Source organism: Haliaeetus leucocephalus, unplaced genomic scaffold (genome assembly GCF_000737465.1).
Source record: "Haliaeetus leucocephalus isolate CR32 unplaced genomic scaffold, Haliaeetus_leucocephalus-4.0 Scaffold200, whole genome shotgun sequence".
In the NCBI taxonomy this organism is placed as follows: Eukaryota; Metazoa; Chordata; class Aves; order Accipitriformes; family Accipitridae; genus Haliaeetus; species Haliaeetus leucocephalus.
In genome coordinates this window covers 811,585-831,822 of record NW_010972636.1, presented here as the reverse complement: position 1 = coordinate 831,822, position 20,238 = coordinate 811,585, and the positions used below count along the sequence as shown (strand labels likewise).

At 51.1% G+C, this 20,238-nt stretch overlaps 1 protein-coding gene across 1 annotated transcript in view; it reads right to left on the bottom strand.

Annotated features, from left to right (window-relative positions):
* The window catches only part of LSP1 (lymphocyte-specific protein 1), a 50,485-nt gene that overhangs the window by 12,254 nt on the left and 17,993 nt on the right, over positions 1-20,238 (bottom strand). The window contains exons 2-7 of the mRNA XM_010566005.1: positions 11,804-11,956; positions 8,352-8,441; positions 5,002-5,197; positions 3,895-4,020; positions 606-649; positions 347-428 (exon numbers count right to left, since the gene is read on the bottom strand). Of these exons, the coding sequence (XP_010564307.1) occupies positions 347-428; positions 606-649; positions 3,895-4,020; positions 5,002-5,197; positions 8,352-8,441; positions 11,804-11,956 (691 nt within the window). The remainder of the gene's footprint in view (positions 1-346; positions 429-605; positions 650-3,894; positions 4,021-5,001; positions 5,198-8,351; positions 8,442-11,803; positions 11,957-20,238) is intronic.

The window sequence follows — 20,238 nt, the reverse complement described above, 5'->3', positions numbered from 1 at the left end:
GATTGTTGTTTTTTTTTCCCCCCCCCCCCCCCCCCCCCCATAATTGGAGGTCCTCAGGGATGAGGGGCTGTAAAAGGAGACTTGTAGGGTCTTGCTAGTTCCTCCCAGATACTTCCACCCTTTAAGCAAGGAACATGAGGAAACAAGGATGGGACAGCTCACTAAAGAAACCTACTTTATACTGTGGAGAGAGATAGAGACAAGAGAAAGCGTTGCTGCCACCCAAAGGGAAACGATTCAGTTGTCACCTCCCAGATGGTAAGACTAAGAGGCACAGTGGGAGAGGAACGCCCAGCAAAGAGGGCTCCTTGGGGAGCGGGGACACAGAGACAACACAGCAGCCCACCTCAATAGCCTGTGTGTACTGCTCCAGCCTGTCATCAATCTTCGACACAGGGAGGGGAGGCTGAGTTTTCTTTATGCTGTTACTGAGGAGCAGAGGAGAGAAGAGGATTAAGGCGATCCCCCAGTGCCTCAAGAGGAAAGGAGGACTTTGAGGGCCACAGGCAGCCTGTCATTCCTGCCCTTCCCCACAGCAGGGCCCTCCAGCATCCTCTATTTGCAGGAAGGGACCTGCTTTACCCCAAGGTCAACCCCAGAAATACCTTTTCTTTATTGAGCGGTTCAGCAACTCAGTTCTGTCTGTGATCTAAAGTGGGAGAGAGAAGACAAAGACATTACTTTTGTCCATGGACTTCAGATGGATGTAGGTCACCTCAGCTGACCATAACGCAAAACATTTCTCTTCCCTGATCCCTCACCCAGATTTTGGTTAGAAATGCCTCAGTCCCATGTTCCCACGCTGGTTAGAGAGACAGTGAGCATCCCCTTTCCAAGGCGGGTGAGCAGAATCACAACCAAAAGCACCAGTGCACAGCAGCAGCCCAACCAGTTTCAGGGCAAACCAACAGCATGCAGCTGGGCTGACAGCTGAAACAGAAACCAAGACCATTTTCTCTACTCCCTCTGCTCAAGGACTATGTATCTCTCAGACACTTGGTTTCCTAGCCAGACAACAGAGAAAGTGGCAAGTGTGGAAAGACAAGGGGAAAAACTAGGGGCACTGCCAGCCGTGTCTGCAGAAGAGGACCCAAGCACAAGAGCAGCACAGGCATGAGTTACATCGACTTATCCACACCAGAGAAGCACACAGACAGGGCAAGTCAGCACATGGAGCCACCTGCAAGGCAGCCCTTCACGTCAAGCCATTAGGGAAGAGCTTTGCACAAGAGGCTCCTGTGCAAGAACTCTTTGGCTGAGACAGGAAGGCAAGCAAACACTTCACAACCACTGAATAAATGAAAGCTGAAATGTTGCTAAACCTCACAGCTCCTTCGTGCCCCGACAAACAAGAACACAGAGAGAAAAATCACTTTCAAGCCAAAGGGGAGGCTCACTTTTAACACCAGCTCCTACAGAGCCAAGGAGCAGCAACCAAGTAACAAGGAGCCTTCTCTCCCTGTATAACTGCTGCCTGTGCCATGGGAAACATCACCTACCAAGTTAGCAGATAAAACGCAGCACTAAGTGCTCATTTTAAGATGCTCTCAGGATGCCGGTGCTAAATTTTAGCTAAGCAGAAGACAAGACAGCATCACAGAGAGGCCACATTTAACAGCAGAGCACAAGGCTCATTAGGGAAGAGCACAACCATCAAATGGTGCAACCCTGGCTAACAGAGATGTGCTAGGGAGAGTCACTCTGCATGGTCCCAACACAGCAGCGTGAAAGATATCCCACCAGCCAGCTTTTTCTGCTGGGCGGGCAGGCTGTCTGCCTGCTGCCAGCTCACTCCTTTGCTCGGTGCTGCAGGAATTGATGCTTGCCTCCAAGCCGGGACTTGAGAGATTGGGTTGCTCATTCCTCTGGGACATTGATGGGCAGGCTGGCACCTCATGGGGCATAACAGCACCTGAAAGGGGACTCTGGTAGATCCCTGCCTATATGTCAGCTTCTCGACCACAAGTAGATAAGATATCAATACAAAAAAACCTTGCCAACCCTGCCAGAGAGATGCTGTGCAGACGCAAACCACCCACAGGTGCTTCCAAAAGGTCATAAATGAGCATCAAGTTAAACACAGAGGGGCCTAGAAAAGGCTGTAGGTGACAGTAGATCTCAGCATGACGGTCTAGGTGGGAACAAACTTTCCCTAAGTGGTCCCTATTTGGAGACGACCGCCCCCTGCCCAGTAGGGCAATTCCTTGCAGCGAGAGTCGTGGATTTCTCTGGTCCAAAGTGCTTTCTGAAGACCAGAAGAAACCACAGTTCCTCACGCAGCCAACCTGAAAACTCAGAGCTCACAAGAAGCCTGGGACAAAACAGGGCTGGTATGAGGATTCCTCCCTGCCACCACTCATCTATTTCAGCCCCCAGGCACACTGGCCCTCCGAACCCGAAACACCCCATCACACTGCAATCCAACATCTGCCTGCCCCAGATGTGTACCCAGCCTCCACCAGCCACAGCTGGCAGGGGACCTCACCACCCACTGCAGATGCTCTCATCCTTCCACTACAAGCAGTGTTTCTGTTGAGCGATCCTGTACCAAAACACCTTCTTGGTGGTCAATGTGTTTAATTGTTAGTGTTTGCACAAAGCCCTGCTAGCTAGGGTGTAAAGATCCTCCTTCCTTTGGAAGGATCCCAAGCTCATATTTTTCCTGAACAGCTTTACTTTTGGCTTTGTGTATTGGTGAGCTCTGACATCACTGTTATAAAACACAGAGACTGTATTTCTAAACCTTTCCCTGGGCTAATCCTAGCAGCAGCAGTTAAGCTCAGGTCAGGAAGCCATTTGTGTTCTGAGGTTGTAATGACAAAAGTTTCAGCACATAAAAGGCACTGGAAGCGTTTCCCATATTTCCCCACCAGTCCCACTCCAGGGATATGCTTTGGCCACCCCCACTCCACTTTTCAAACCTAACATTAGCACGTGGTCTGCATCCAAACCGACCCCTTCTCCCCTCTTTTTATTTGACTTTAAAAAGGCTTCTCCATAAAGAGCAAGAATCTGATGGTTGTAGATGATGAAACCTTCCTCTTACAATCTATTTACTGGTGCAAGAGGAAGTGCTCATACAATCCTCCCCATCCAGGAAATATTGACTAAGCAAATAGCACATATCTAAAAGCAAAAAAACAAAGATAATACCATCAGCAGATTAACAGGCTACCCAGGCTCCTCACCATTTCCCTCACTGCTATAATCAACAAGCTTAGGGCTGACAAAGACAAAAAGCCATTCACTACAGAAATCACTTATCTGTATCTATTGTATTTAAAAGCACATGCACAGAACTGAGGATTTGTAGTAAATGCAACAGATGTCATGAGATGCAATTCAGGTGGTGTTAAAAATGGAAGTTTCACAAGAGCATCAATGCAGACAGAGGCAATTGGGAAGGACACAATGCTTCAGAGATCAGGAATCCCCGTATGTTTAAAAAACTTAAGTCATACTTTCTGATTTTATTCCAAGTAAGATAGGGAAATTCCAGTGCTTCAAGTTTTGGGGGTTTTGGGGGGAAGGGAAATTTCATTTTCAGATTAGTCTTTGAACAAATTCACAAGCTGAAAGCACAGACATCTTTCTCAGTATTACAAAATTCTCTGGAGTCCTCAATGAACTTTAGACTTTTACGGTGATTGGCAAAGTATACACAGAGACAGTTATGGCCTCCAACAGCTCAAGCAGGCAAAGAAGGAGGAGAGGAGGTTGACAACCAAGGAAGATGAGGGAAACAGATCAAGTGATTTGTCCCAGCCTGTAGCAGGAGTGGAATAACAGGATTCACACCCTACATTACCATAAGCCCTGGATCATCTTTCCTCATCATTAGATGCTCTATTGCAATAGCTACCATGCCTCTAGAGGGGCCCGAGGAACACAAACCTTTGTGGAGCACATGGCGGTGTGGTCAGAACACAGCTCTTCTTCTTCCAGGCTGGCAGGGCTTGGGGCCTTCTGGCGTTTTTCTGGTGTTTCTTCTTCTTCTTCATTTCTTCTTCTCTTCTTTTCCTGAATGCAGAAAATTAACAAGCCAGGAAATGAGCTGGTCAAACTGCTTACTATGCAACAAAAGTGATTTTTCCCCTGTTTTCCAGGCTTCCTGCATCACACTAAACAAACACGTGAGCACAGAAACTTTTTCGTTCACATCATCTAATTTTGAAACATCCAGGAAGAAGCTCATGTGTCATTTGGGGGTGGGGGAGGAATCAGAGAAATTTTGCAGATTCAAGGTTCCAAAATGATATCAAAAGGGGTCCTTGCATCAGTTAATAAAGATTTCTTACCACTATTGAGATAGGAAAACATGAAATTCTCATTTAGAGGCCACAAGGAGAGAGAACAGCTGCCTTCAGAATAAAGGGCTAGAGACACACACACAGTTCAAATGCAAAAAGCATACTAGCCTCAGCAAGTCAAAATCCATTTACAACAACAGATATTTGAAGCTCAGCCACCCTAACAGACTTGCACCACCACTCAAGTTCCAGCTTTGTCTCTCTCATTAACCAGGAATTACACCTCGTCAGAAAAGCAAAGAAAGAAAACCTCAGCCGGGAGCAATGCAAGATTTAGAGATGCATCAAGCCAGAGTGCTCCAAAGATGCAGTAAAGGCTGGGAAGAGAAAAACAAGCAGTAAAGTTTAGATTTGAGTTTTCCTGAAGAGCTACTCACTGCCCACAAAACCACAGGAGAAATGGTAGCACTTTCCTTCTAAGTATTGCAAGGACACAACTAAACCACCACAAACACTGGCAGCAAACACACCACCCTTGCAAGAGGGCAGAGGCTGCCTGCAGTGACCCCAAGAATGCACATAGGCAAGAGTGGCACCAGCCCCCAGTTATGCCGTGAAAGCATGCCTGTGTGAGCAAAACACCCAGCAGTGTTAGCAGCAATGGTGAGCTGAGTTCTTGGAGAGCAGCCCCCAGCCCCAGCTCTGCCACCAGCCCTGGGAAGAGGAGGTGGTCAGCTCCTCCTGATCCCACCTCTTGCTCGGCTCTCTCCTCTTCCTCCTGGTCTTGGAGCTGTTCTTCCTCCTGGCACAGCCTCTCTTCCTCCCTGATAACCACATTCTCCTCCTGGACCTCCTCCGGGCTTTCCTGATCCAGCTGGATCTGCTCCAGTTTGACTTCAGCTTCCCTCACACCACCGTCCTCTTCTTCATATGACTGTCGTGGAGACCTAGAGGTGGAGGAGAGAGGTCGAAGAAGCAAAACACATTGTTATGAGCCTACAGACACTTATCAGGTGCCTCAGACCTCTAGAAATACGAATTTATCACTCCCCCAAGCCTACAACTTGCTGGGTGTTTTACACCAGGGCTCACAGCCACTTCATGGTCCCATCCAGTTCTGGGCACCCAGACGTGACAGCAGTCACATCACACTTTCACTCTTTGAATGTCCGAGACGCAGCTCAACCAAGAGTTGTGGCAGAGCTGAAGGTATCTGCATGTTTCCAGCCTCACCGCAGGCAAGACCCACAGGAAAACAGAGATCAGAACTCCACTCAGACCCCAGGCAGAGAGGACACTACTACTGTGATGGGGTGCTGGCTCAGTTCTCTGCTCAGATACAGCCCGAATCCCAGGTGAGCCAGTGCGCTCTGTGGTCCTGGTGCACAAACACAGATCTGATACTGCCCCACAGTTCCCAGCACCAAACGCAGCCTTCCTATGCCTACACTCATCTTCCATGTTAACAGAGCCTCTTGCTGGAGAGGGAAGCGACCAACAACACATGAACATGCTTCCCAAGATTCCCCTTTCCCCTAGCTGAAGCTAAACTGCAGGGCAAGCCTACACAGCCACTCACACAGGGTTTTTTTTTGTTTCCAAGGCACAGTGCTTCACAAGCAACACTATATCTACACCTGACCCCAAGCCTCAGCTTTGCCCACTGGAATAAATGACACCTTTACTCATGTCACAGCCCAGCAAAACAAAGGAGTCCCAAAGCAGCCAGGGTCACCCCTTGGCTTAGGTTTAAAAAGCCACAATGGGCTTTGTACAAGAGGATCCCTCCAGGTCTCTGAGGCTGCAGAGAGGAGACCCAGATTGTTTAAGCAATCAGCTTTGCAAAAGCAGAGCAGCCCATGCCTTTGGGTACAGAGTCAGTGGGAGCACGTAACCCCAGAGCTCCCACTAGCTCACAGCCATGCACCAAGATGCTATTGTCATCTTACTTTCCCCAGCCAAAGAATAGCTTTCTCCTCCCATCCATTTCTTAGAAAATCACCCGGCTTGTGACAGCAAGGCTAGAGAGCTGGCTAGCAGGCAGCTGCCAAAGTGCAAGGCTGACTCACCAGCCAGCACAGAAACATGAAAAAAAAGTTCAAACAAGACTCTTCCACCCACCTCTCTACTGCTAGGAAGGCAGCTCACAGGACAGCCACCGTCCAGCCCTCCTCACTGACCACATGGGGAAAAAGCTGATGCATCTCCTGGCTCGCTTGGCTTGCTACTAATCATACTCCCACAACAGCGCAGTCATCAACAGCAAATAGGCCCTGAGGCCCCAGATAACTAGTTTCTCTTACCCAGGATGCCAGCAATGCCTCCAGCTAAAGTACAAGCTCATAGTAAAAATTAAGGCCAGCAGATACAATGCAGTCTATAGGATGCCTTTTGCACCCCAGCAATTTTGTATGGGAGGCAGCTAGTCTGACACAGCTCCCACCCTCTTGCATGCAGCTGATAGCATGGATCTCCCCCCACAAAGTGGGGAACCAGAACCAAAAAGAAAACGCACCTTAGCACTAAGGCCCTCCAGGGACACACAAGCTGTCTTAGCTACCATCCAATGGAGAGTAACTCTCCCTGTCCCCTCATTTGTAGCCATCACCTAGACATCCTTCACATGAAAAAACAGGGTTTGCTCCATATTCAATTAAGCAGGAGAGAGGGGAGTTGGAAAACCCTGGCCACAGCACTGCTTTGTTCCAGCGTCGGGCATCGCAGCCAGACACCCAGCCTACCTGTGCTCACTCCAAGCCTGTCCTTTGGGTGAGGCAGATGAGTAAGGGCAAAGCTGCTGAAGGGACTTTATAGGGCACAGCCACCTGCTAGGAAGGAAGGAAGCCTAGCTTCTGCAAAAAGCCCTCTCCCAGGAAGCCCACAGCATCTGAGCACCTTCAGCTGCCTCTCCCAACCAGCCTCCAGCCAAAAGCCTGCTCACCTCCAGCCACTGCCTTTAAAGCAGCACCCCTCTCTGATAGGCTTCACCTGCTATGGATGCCACCTCCCCTGCTCAGCACCCTCCTGACCCACTACAGAGTAAACACAAGCATCACATAAAAAATCCAAGGAGCAATTCCTGGAGAGGCTAACACAACCCTTCCAGCTAATTCTCTTTTGAAGGCCAAGGAGGGAATAGCAGCAGCCTTTCTCTCCGGACAAGCTCTTCGCAAGGGAGGCGGAAAAAAAGGCAGCATGCTGAGAAGCAGATGGGGCTGACTTCTAATTGCTCCCACAGATGTGATAATCAACACCATGGTGAGGTGCTTGAGTGATGCTTATGGGGTCAGGGCTGAAAAGGTACAGCTTGCAGAGTGATTTAGCTACAGTGTTTGGAAAAAGGTAAGAAAAAGGCAAGCTCTATTTATTTGTTCATCAGTAAATATTAATCTTAGGCATTATTTCAGTCTTGGGGATAAAGAAGAGGCTATGTCATCACAGGGGCAAAATTCCCTATAAAATCAAGCTGCCGAGACAGCTGAGTCACAGAGTTCACATGCAGGTTGATGGTATCCAAGGGAAGTAGTTAAGGCAGGAGTTTGGTTCAGCTCAGCAAGGGGAGAGTGATGGGAATGGGGACTAAACAGCTGGCACACAAGCACCTCTTGGGGCTCTTTGCTGCCTGTTTTCCCCTGCTGAAAGAGGAGTCAAGCACAAGGTGGGGTGAGGCCACAACACCCACTATGCTGACATGAGCCAGGAAGCAGCAATAACTTAGAACAGCTTTTTAGGCTGGCCTGGATTATGTTAGGGGCCATTTCAACCCCTGCAGCAGCTCAGGTGGCTTAAATCCACTGTTGTCACTCCTCCAAACCCAGGCGTCCTGGCAGGCTGCCATTGCTTGGAGTGCAAACCTCAATCCAAACATCCCCAAAGCCTGGGGCAGTCCCTGAGCCTGTTCCTCCCCACTAGCCCAAATGGCAGGTGAAGAGCATCCGTCCCAGCCGTGCGGGGCCCGTGCTGTCCTGCTGATGCTCCAGCCTCTGGCCTTTTTCTTATGCATGCTAGGCTTGACCTGGGCTTGGTCACCCCTCCTCAGGGACTATCCTTTTGTTGGGCATGTTGGTTCCCCTCCCCTCGGTCTGGCTGTGTCATACCCACCTCTGTTTGCGCTGCTCGAGCTTCTGGGACCAGTCACTGAACCCCTCATCCTCCTCCAGCTCTGAAGTCCCGGATGGCTTAAAGTCATAGCTGAAACACAGCAAGAAGGAAAATTAGAATGAGATGCTAAAAAGACCCAAACCTGACCTGAAAGAGCCCCAGCTTGATACTGCCCTTCTCTCCCTCCAGCTATTGCATCTTCTTTCCTCCAGCTGCTCCCAAATCCCCCTTGAAGCCTTGTTCTCCATTACAGGAAAGACACCTTTGCCATGAGCTTAGGAGCACCCTTGTACAGAGGGGGTCTCTTGGGGCATCACTGCAAGATGAAGGAGCAGCTCCATGTCTCTAGCAGGAGCACCCTGCTGCCTGCCTGGTCTCTGGGACCATGCACAGGCGAGCAAAAGACAAGCAGCACAACAAAACCAAAAAGTCCCTGGTTTTCTTCTGCACCGGAGCTGGCCCTAGCTTGTTTGGACCAGAGGTGTTTCAAACTCGGTTGCTGCTTGTCCCCATAGAAAAGACATCAGCAGGAGCTGGCCTGAACAGATCGCTGGATGAGGAAGGCATGAAGACCCAGAGATTAGGACACTGGCTCAAGTTCTGGGTTGGATCCTCACATTCCCGTCCAGCTTTGAGCCAGTCACATGCACTTGCATGACTCTGGCTCCCTGCCTGTGAATACTCTACTGCTGTACAGAGCCGCAGCCCTCCCAGAGCACACAGCTGCTGGCGCCAGATGCGGACTGGCCTTGCATGGGGCTTGTTGGGTTTTTCCTATTTCTTTCCCTGCGTTCACAAGGAGACTAGCCTCCTGGCTGGGGGTCCTGGGTGGGCAGCCACGTTGCAGGCATTGGCCTGAGGAGGTGGCTTCATAGGTGGTTTTGGGACGCAGGGCTGTCACATCACCTGGGAATGGGAATTAGGATGCAGGACTCACAGATTAGTTTAAAACTCAGAGGATCAAAATACATAATAAATGTGGGTGAGTCTTTTCTTTGCCTTTCTGGGCTCTTAGGAGGTGTCATGAGATGCTTAGCCTCCAGTGGCTTGAAATATAGGGCATTTCTCTGAGATTTGGGAGTCTCATTTTGAACTGACTGCAAGAGCTGAGGGTTTACAAAAAACACGTGCCCTCACCAGGGAGGGTAGCAGGCGGTGTGCACCAAAAACGGCTGCTCAGCCACGAGTTTGAGCACAGCCCAGCTCCTGCCGCACTTCAGCATCCCCTTAGACTGCCGAGCAGTGATGCCATGTAGGTCTAGGACACTGCAGCCCAGGCTGGGTTATTTTCCACTGCATGTGTAGCAGTAGTTTGTGGATGCCCCAGGATAACACTCAGGAAATCTGATGTGGAGCCAGGATGGGACTATGGATCTGCTGAGTCCCTGGTCAAGGCTTCAGGCGAGCTGCAGCGTTGATGATGCCCAAGGCAGAATTGCTCCAGTATTTGTGGCCCTGGCCACAAACATGTGCTCAGGCTACCAGAAAAGCTCCCCGGGAGCAAGGGAGACCGGCCGAATGTGTTTGAAAACTGGTCACTTCCCTGTGCCCCTCTGCAAACATGGCCCCAGGGGAAGCACCAAGCCAGCACAGCCCCATCAGCACCGCTTAAGCTGATGTCCATCCCTCTGGGTCCCAAGGCCACATATGTCTTTCCTGCAAACCTGCTGTTTTGCAGGTTATTTCTCTTTTTTTTTAGTGGGGGGGAAGGGAGGAGAGGAACTTCACTCTGTCCCTTTGGTGCAAGGAAATGCCGAGGGTGGGTTTGCACAAACAGGAGTAACATGGATGGGATGAATCCCAGCGTGGGAAGAGCTGAGGGAAGGAGCGGACAGTGTTTACACAAGAGACAGCAAAGCTTTGCAGAAGATTAATAGCCAGGGCTGACCCGGGCTGCATGAGCAAGCCCAGGTGGCCGTCAGCAGCTGCAGAAGAAACCAGGGGATGGCCAGAGAAGAAACATCCTTCTGGTGAAGCCTGGCCCAGCAAGATCAAGCATCATGGAGTGGGGACCAAAACGCCTCATTTTAGGAGTTGTTCTGCTTGTCACGGCTCCCTTCACAGATGCTTAAGCACTCAATTAAATTTCGGCAATGCCAACGGTCCCATGGGGCCAGCAGCGTGTCTGTGCCTATGCCCACAGGACCGGAGCCTACAAGCTACGTTACTGGGGCTGCAGCACGCTGCTCTGTGCCCAAGGCCACTCACAGCATCTCCCGGTAAAGCAGAGACCGGAGATCTTGTCTGCCATTTTAAAGACCTTTACAAATTATTTTCCAGCCCCTGTGTGAAGAGGGGTTTGGAAAAGCTAATGATTATTATTATTACTTTCTAGAGCTTCTGTTTACTTTTAGGGCAGACTGCAGTGGTTTTGTCTGCAGAATGTCACTGGGTGTATTTCTACAAAAAAATTTTAAGCTTCTTTGCAACATTTTTAGACAAAAAAAAAAAAAGAGTCCTGAATAATTTTGAAAGTAGATTTTTATAAACAGCTTTTGCTGTTTTCCAGTAAAATGAAGCTGCTGCTTCTCTCTGACCAAAATCCCAAATCCTGCCGCCACTTTTCCATTGTGTTTAATATATTTAGAAATAAGTTGAACACATGAATAGTGGGAAGACTGGGGTCTTCAAGACAGAGTTTGGCAACGCAGAGCACAGACTGTTTTTTGTGCCAGCCTCAGTGCCGCACTGCACTTGGGCTGCTGTGCCGGGGACACAGGGAGGCTGCAGTGGGATGCAGTGGTGGGATGCTGGGGACATGACTGGTCATCCTATCTCTTCTCCAGGGGTTTCCTCACTGACAGCAGATAGCTCAGATTCTCCATAAATGCCTCCTGAGCTACTTCCATTTAGGACCTGCTCCATTAAAGCATCAAGTTAAACTTTAACCCTTGGAGCTGTGAACTGCACCAACTCAGGAGCTGCTCCATGCTCCCCACTGCCAGGGCAGCATCCTCCAAGGAAAGAGCAAGGAGCCCAGCCAGGAGAGGTGATCACTTGCTTGGCCGCCAGCACCATGATCTGCCCAGGGTTGTGCATCACATCCTCAGGCACGTGTCTGTCTTCGCACGTATCAGGAACTTCCATCAGTTTCAGCGTAGGATGATTCACAAGCTGAAATTTAACCCAGCACTGAAATCCCTGGTGATGGGGACTCCCTGCCTGAGCTCAGTCTTACCCAAGCTGACCTAGTTTAAACTCTCAGGGCAGTAGAACACCCAGCCACCAGCCAAAAAAAAAGAGCAAAGCAGGGATTCTGGCTTTTTCTGCCCAAGCTAGAAACACACTATTTGTTAATCTGGGCTAAATCCCCCAACCCATACCTATTAGGGAACTTCCCCATCTCCCCAAACCACCCCAAACAACAGAGACACCCACTCTGTGGATGTAGGAGGGTTTTGCTGCAAGGAGAGACTGTGTCACTGAAGGATTTATCCATGGGTATTTCTTACTGGTTTTCCTGTGCCGGACCCACACTCTCTGAGCAGGAGACGGTGCTGTTCAAGCCCTCTTCGGCCTGGGACCTCAACTGCTTCTCCCGCTCCCGCCGCCGCCGCTCTCTTGCCGCCTCCTCCTCGTCTTCCACGCTCCACTGCGCTGTCAGCCTGCCAAGCCAGAGGGAAAATCCATCCTTAACGCCGTTGGGCAGTGCCTGTGAAACCTGGCAATAATCCCTCGAGGTGCCTGGGCTCCCCCCGGCAAGCAGGGGGCTCCTGCAGAGGAACGCTCCCACCATGAGCAGCGCTCCTCAAAGCAGCATCCCTGCCTCCATCAGCATGGCTCTGCAGCAGGACCAACTGATGTGCAAGGAAAAGGTGGGACACACGGACTGGGAGAGGGGTGCAGGAGAGCCTTTCCCAACCCTGAGGAAGATGTGGTGCGTATCCCGCTCCTCCCAGACCAGCCACCTTCCTGTGGGCTGGAAGCCCACTGAGAAGCACCATTCCCTGCATAGCAGCTTTGCACCCCAGGAGGGGTTTGTAAAGGGTCTTGGAGTGCTGCAAGAAATCCCACACCCCCACCTCAAGCTTTGGCCCAAGGAGGGCAAGATCTGCACCCTGGGGGTCAGTTTTCTTAAGCCGTTGACCTGTTCCTGCCTGACCAGGAGCAGAAGGAACAGTGGTGGAGGGCAGTGGCTGTGTCCTGCTCTGTCCTGCCCAGCTTCCTTCCTCCCCTGCAGAGAAGAAAAACCTGCCCTGGCTTCTCCCAGACATCTCAGCCAGCGGATAATAACACCTCTGTCAGCAGAACGGCCTCTCACGTCCCCAAGGAAGTGATAAGACAGCTGCCATATTCCTCCTCCAGCAATAATGCTGGTCCCCACGCAGGATCGGCTCCCACTCCACCGCTAGTGGCACCAGCTGGGATGCAGGCAGAAAGGGACACACCGCCACAGCACGGTCACCGCTCACCCAAAGGGCCCGTGATGGCAGCTGGAGCAGGGCAGGTCTAACTCGTGGTACCCGGGGCTGATGCTGGGGCAGATGCTTGGCTCGGCCAGGTCCAAAACAGACCATGAAGGCTGTTTCCCCTGGTGTTTACAGAAATGCTCTTGTGCAAGGCACGCACACGGGTGTTGGGAAGGTGTTCTCCTGTGAGCAGCAAGACCCAGCTCAACCTGCGCCTCCCACTCCTTCGGGCACACCGTGAGGACTGCAGTCCCCATAAGATGAACCTGATCAGTAGGAGATAAGGTGTAGTATCAGTTCTGACTGGGGCAAAGAGCTTGTGGAAAGGAAAAGAAAGAAAGAAAGAAAACAAAAATGCCTTAGTTGAGACTTGTCTCAGCCCAGTTTGAGTGAACAAGGGGCAGGTTTCAGCTGACCCCAGAAGTGCCACTCTGCCAGCCTGCCCAGCTTTGCCCACAGCCTGGACTATGAACCATATGAGAGGGCCTCACCAAGATGCTGTTTTCATTTGAGGGTCACGACAGATCTCCCCCCCTCACAGCAAAGGAAAGAGGAAAAAAAAATGTTGGGATTAATGGAGACATTTTGTTAAAGAAAAATTTGGCTTTTCTAATTACACTATGAACCTTGTCAACCTTTCCAGCGGAGACTCACTCAGAGCCTATTTTACTCGGCAGTCCTGGCAGGACTGCCGAGCTTAGCCCCAGTAGCATCCCTTTGCGGAGTGGTCCCACCACCACCCTGGCAGGAACCTGGGGGTCACCCCGCATCCCTGCCCACCCGAACACCCACCTCCCCTGAGGCAGCAGAGCCAGGATGCAGAGCCAGATGGAGACAGGTCCCCCATCCCTGCTGAGCCCATGGGGGAGCAGGGAATGAAGCACATACCAGGACTAGGCCGAGAGACCGCTTTGCCACGGTGTAATTACTACCTGCCTTATTTTGGGTGGGGTCTTTTTGCAAGCAGCAAATTCAGCCACTCTTTCCCCTTCTCCCCCCTCATCGCCCCTTGCCACCTTGCTCTCTCTATGGGGAAAAAAGCGGACCCAGACCGAAGTCCGGGCTCCCCTCCTCCCTTCCCTACTCATCCCACACTCCTATTTATTGTTTTCCCCCAGGTTCCCATAGAAACCCTTGTCTGTGGGCCTGGCAGGAAGCCACCATGTTGTTGTGTTGGGTTTTTTTTAATATATAAATGAAGTCATTCATTAAACTCTGCCATGATCTCCCTCCCTTGTGTGACAGCTCCAGATAGTCTCCGATTTGGAAAGGCTCTTAACCCCCTCTCACCCATATCGCCCCAGTTACAAGAAGCAAGGTCCATGTTTATGCCAGAACAAATTAGATTTCGATTTATTTCCTCCAACCCCTCCCCCAGCTCCTCGGGAAGCCGCTGCAGAGGCAGCGCTGCACCAACCCCTGGCTCCTGTCCCCTCCGAACCATGCGAGCCTTCCATGGTGTGAGAGCAACGTTGGTTGGCAGCCCTCTCCCTTTCCCAGTTGGATGTGACTAACTCTCTCCCCATGACCTCACCGGCTCGCTATTCTGTCCCTGCATCCTCGGAACAGGCTGAGGACAGAGCCGGGGGCGACCGTTTTGGGGAGAAGGATTTTTCTGCAAAAGCAGGGAAACATCTTTCCCAGCTCCCTTTGCCACAGAGCGAACCTGCCTCCAAGCTGCCCGCCGCCGTGCTGGGATGCGGCTCAGACACACTGAGCATCATGGTGGGGCTGCAATGCTGGGAGCTCCCTGCCTGCTCCTCTCAGCAATAAGGGCTGCTGATAGAGCCCCCAGCAAGCCCCCACCCACCCTGGGTTCAGAAATATCAGCACCCTCCAGCAAACACCTAAAACCAGTTTATTAGCGGATTCAGAGCTCTCTCTCACACTCAAACAGGCTGGCAGCAGGGCAAGGTTTAATAAGTGACGCTTTGAGGTTCAGTAGTCACACCGACAAGCAGAGGAAAAAGGACGATTCCTTTTTGACTGACCTAGCACACAAATATTTGTCTTCAGTGAAAAACAAACAAAAAAACCCCAAACAAATGAGAAACTAAACCTTGCCAAAGTCCTTGCGTTTCAGTCAGCTATAGGGGTTTGTTGGACTGCAGACAGAATGTGCCATTCCAATTTGGACAAGCCCAAGTGCGAGGAGGGGGTCAGCTGTTAAATTGCCTTTCAAAGCAAAAAGGTGGAAAGATTTAATTTCCAAACGGTTCCGTTTTCTAAGAAGGGGCCATGGTCTCCCGTTTGCTCTAATTGCTCACAATCACATGTGGTAACTCAACGTGCTCAGCCCACAGTGGTATTGCACAACCATCTTTCCCATTTCTAGAAATAATTACCCAGCACTTCAGGATTGGGCTGATACCATGTACCGCTGCCTTGACCTCTAGCCAGCACTTTCCCAGGTCGGTCCCAAGCTGGGGAAATTTTGGGAAGAAGCAGGCTCATAGCTGCTGGTGGGACTGAGAGCTCTCCATTTCACCCAACACAGGATGGGGAAATGGAAAGCAAGACTTGAAGCTTGAAGACTTGCAAGATGAGCTACAGCATGCTACAATCCTGCATCCAGTCACCTGCCTTTATAGAGGGATTTTCATGTGAGGTGAAAGGAAATTCCCCCCTCACGTAAACATTAGGGGGACTGGAGAAGGGAGGGAGGAAGGGTAGAAAGACCACTTTGTTGTCCCAGCAGCCAGAAGCTGCGGCAAGGCTTGATCCACTAAGACCTCATTACAGGGCCTTATCTTTTCTCTTATGCAGTCCCTACATCTCTGCCAACAGCTTTTGGAGGTCTTAGTTTGGGGCAAAACACTCTTTGTGGAAGGGGTTTATCTCTTCCTGAGGACGTGAGGAGATCTGGCAGGTCTAAGGACAGGCGGAAAGCACCTCGGTTCAGCTTTGGCCACGGAGTTGCAGCTTGCCAAGCGTCTGGGATGCTCAGACTTCTGCTCTGACTGGGGCTGGCTGCCCATTTCAGATCCAGCTCTTGACTTCACCCCTCTCCAGACCCCCAGCCAAGGGAGAGGTTTTATTTCCATTTGCCCTACAAAACACCTCCTCCTGCAGAACAATACAAGCACCCACACTCTGGTTGCACTGTTCCACATGGCCACGAATGCCCGCTCCAGACAAGCCAGCATTGCTGGAAAGGTCACGTTTCCTTTGGGCAATTCCTCACCGGCACTTGAGGAGATTATAATATTCAGGCAAGGGAAATTTCTGGCACCAGATGAGCTGTGTTTAAGGGAAACGCTGCAGACTCGAGGAGTCATTTGCACGGCCAACGGCTCAAAGGAAGCTTTGCTGGCCCAAATCCAACCTTCAGCACTAAAGCTAATTCCAGAAAGGAAAATGAAATGCCTCCCAGAGGCTTTGGGCTTTGCAGACCTGCGCCAGAAAAACCCAGGAACCCTCTACCAGCACATTGGACATTCCTGTCTCCTGAGCTCGCCGGGGTACTGGGCCAGGACAGTGTTGACTTTGGTTGCTGCCTCTGTCGGGCAGGCTGCCTCTGCAGAGCCAGGGTTCACGAGGGAAGAGGTTTTGGGAACAAGGTTTAGGAGGAGCCATGTGCAACCCCTAGCATGACGGCTGCTGCTTCCCAGAGGATATATTGCCCCATCACCTGCAAAAGCAACAGCGTCTACCGCTGCTGAAAATACCACCCGCAAGAGATGGGGCTGCATGAACTAGAGAAGAACTGGGAAGGGTGACCTGCATCCCTCGGCAGCCATCCCATTGGCCTCTCTCTTGAGGTTAGGGGAAAGGGAGATGCCAGAAACCTATGCAAGGGACTTTCACCTTCCCACATAATCCATTGCAGCCTCCATTACCTTGTCACAGTGCCAGATACAATATCGGTGCAGAACATGGCCTAGGACTGTCAACAAGTTCAGTCTGCTGCCAAGCACAGCTGCCAGGCTTTATTTCATATTGCATTTATCACCAGTTTATAAAGGGCCCAGACATGATTGGCAGGGGTATGGAGATGCGCGGCTCACCCTGTCACATGAAATGGAAGAGGACACCTTCAGAAGGCTACAATGGAGCATATCCCTTACCCACTTGACCTTCCACCAACAAATTAATCACTTATTAATCTCGTATAAACAGCATATAATGGATCTGTGTGACAGTATGCTGAAATACCCAGATAACGGCTCCACTCACGTCATTCGGGACAACTGGGGTCAGGCCACCGCAGAAGTCATGGCTGAGGACATTTGCATGCAACGCATGGTCATGCTGCCATGGCTCGGTTTCTCTCCATCCAGGCAAATCACATATGCCCTGGCTCAAAGCAGTGTCCCAGGGCATGCCTCACACCACAAGCACCAGTGTTAGGCATCTGAGTTCAGCATCTCGGCCCTTTCCAAAGATCCCTCTAAGACCCAGGTTTACCTCCACCTATCAAGACACCTTCAGAAACCTGTCCCTAAGCCCAAGGGCTTGTCTAAGGTCACCACGAAGCTAGGAAGACATAGGGTATGGAGCGGAGGTCCAGCTGGCATCCCAACCCCTCATTAATACTCTGCCAAGAGGCCGCTGCTGAATACCAGCGACAACAGCTGTGCTCCCTGCTACCAGGGGACATGGGCTGGCAAAGCATCTACGGTACAGCCATCACTGAGTCAGAGAACAAGCAACAGTTAACGCTTCTTGATGGATGGGTTTCTGTGGCTTAGGAGTAATATGGCTTTATAGCAAAGACTACAGCTAGGTAATCATCCCATTGGATAAGGAAGGGGGTATGGATAGCGGTACGATACAGGGAGACTGGGAAAAGAAATAAAATCAAAAACTATTATGTCACAGCCTGGAGTTTATTTCAGCCTAGTCTCGAGGGAGATGGTTATCCTAGCTCTGAAAGATCAGCTTGTCAGTCAAAGGCAGCCAGAGATGCTGCACAAGCCTCTCCCTCCCATACATTCATGTAATTCCTCAGCTGCATTGCTCCATTCAGAGTCCAGGCTACAGAGTTTGAACAAGAGGGGGGCGGGGGGGCAAGGAAAAAATGCATATATATGCTTCACCCTCAGCCTTTTTCTCATACCAAGTTTCCCCACCCCACCCATAGCTGCGCAGTCTCAGCCACGTCTCCCCGTTTCTCCTATAAATCACAGCTCGCCTTCAAGATGCGAACAGCAGGATAGAGCCACTTCACACCCAGGGGCAGGCACAGAGCCTGTACCCGCCGACCCACTGGAGCTGGGGGGGTGTGGAAAGGCATCATGCATGGGGCGATAAGGACACACCAAAGCGTCTGAACAAAATATGATACGGCCCAAACTTTCATCAAGCAGAAATGGAAGAAAAACCACATGCAGCATGGCAAAGACCTATCTCCCCTTTAAAACCAAAAGTAACTCTTCTTTTTTTAAATGAATCTTGGGTTTTCTCCACAAAAGCACATCCCACTTCTGTTCAAAGAAGGATGTGCAGATGTGCAGCCATGCAGCCACACGTGCCAGGTATAAAACTCTGCCTGGTTTAGCCTTAATTAAATTCCCTGCAAAGATTGACCTGTCACTGTGGCATGACGGGCAGGGAAAGCCCCAAGCTGGTAATTTACCGCTTCCACAAGCAAAACGAGAGACATTTGAGAAAGCTGGTGGTGAATGGCAGGAGTAGACCTCGGAGGAGGGGTGCAGGCAGGGCTGGTCCTTCATCACAAGACTCATCTGTCCCCTCCTGCCTCTCACAGGACAGCAGCTCCAGAAAGGCACAGGGCATGGTCCATGCTTCCAGATGCCATTGGTGACGCACAGCTCGCTCGTAGAGGCACGAAGCAGCCGATGGGAAAGACTGTTTCTTTTTATTATTATTGGTTTTAATCATAGCAGACAGAATCCCACTGAATCCTTTACAAGATGATGGATTGTACCCCCAGGACCATGGGTGCTTAGCACACAGATAGGCTGGTGCGGTAATGTATTAACATCACCGGTCAGGAATTTGGCGGGGGGGAGGAAAGGCCTGGAGTTCAAGCACTCCCAGCGCTCCACGGTATTCAGTAGGTGTGAGAAATCAGTGCTGCACAGGACCTCAAACCACAGCCCTTTCTCACGGTCTCTCCATCTCAGTCCTAAGGTTCAAGAAATCAGTTTTTTCTAAAGAGCAAGAAGTCTGAGCTCTGTTTTTGCAAGGAAGAAGCACACCAGAGGAGAAAATAGACTTGTCAGAGAGGTTCAGATTGCCTTACCCAGCTTTTGTAGTTTATTTTTCCCCCCTCTGAGAGGGAAGCAAGCCTCCATAGCCTCCCTGTCTTGGCTACAGTCAGACAGCATCCTTCTTGATACACTCATGCTGGAAAATAAGTCTGAGCCTAAGGAGGCAAGCGATAGCCTTACTTTTAATCCTGGTTTGAAGCAGGGGGAAGATTCCTACCAGGTATGCTGCCTTTATAGCACTGCTGGCTTGGCTGCAAGTCCTTCATTTTGCAGCCCTTGGGGTGAGGCGGTCCCCCCCAGCTCCCGCAGACCCTGGCAGCAGGAGGGAGTTTGCTACCCGAGCACTGGCAGGAGGCAGCAGGGAGGCCGTGGGAATGCACTGCTCCGCTCCCTGGGAGAGTTGAGGCTCTATTCGTTTATGGCCATTGCTGATGAGTTGCGCTGCAACAGGAACCAGAGTCAGCAGCAAGCCCTCGGTCCCTGCTGCGCTAAGGCAGTGAGTCTTCATGAGAAAAACCAGTCTTTGCCCCAAAATACTGATTGCAACTCCTGTGCTTAAGGGCATGGCCATGCCAGCCTCTTGCCATGGTACAGAGGCACCTGGCAGCCCCGGTTGCCCTCTGTCTCTCTGCCCGCCATAGAGCTGAGGGATGGCGCTGCTGAAGTTTGGTGCCTGTTTTGGCATTCTCCATCGAAAGAGTTAAGGCATACAAATGGTGGGAGAAGGAAAAAAAGTCTGGAAGCTGAAAATTTGTTCTTACACACCAACCCAGCTGCAAAGCCTCAGACCTCAGCATCCCCATCCAGTGCCCTTTCCAGCTGAACCACGCTCAGATACATGTGGTGATCCTTCTCCACCCACCAGAGGATGCAGATAACCTGCAGCTGCAGCCCTGAGGGGCTCAGAGGCTCACTACTGCTCCCCAAAATTTCCATGGGCTCAAGCTCAGGCCCTAAATATCCAATGGCTTGAGAGCAGGTAGAAGTCTGAGACAAGCGAGGCTTAAAGCAAAAAAGACCATCAGCTGGCTTCTGGCAAAAGTCAACGGTAGGTGGAGTGCTCCTGAAGAAACAAGCCCCAGGGCTGGAACAAGCTGGGAATGGGTCCACAGGGTTCTCAGAGGGGATGGATGAGCCGCTGCAACTGGAGACAGAAGGATGAGCTGCCCTCCTTGGAGTGAAAGCAGAGGGTGGGCATCCCACAAGGCACCCAGGGAGGGGGCACCTGCCATGCATTGGCTTGGCCCCTCACCCCGACCCTGCCCATGGCTCAGCTGGGCTGCAAAGCCCCAGGTCCTTCCT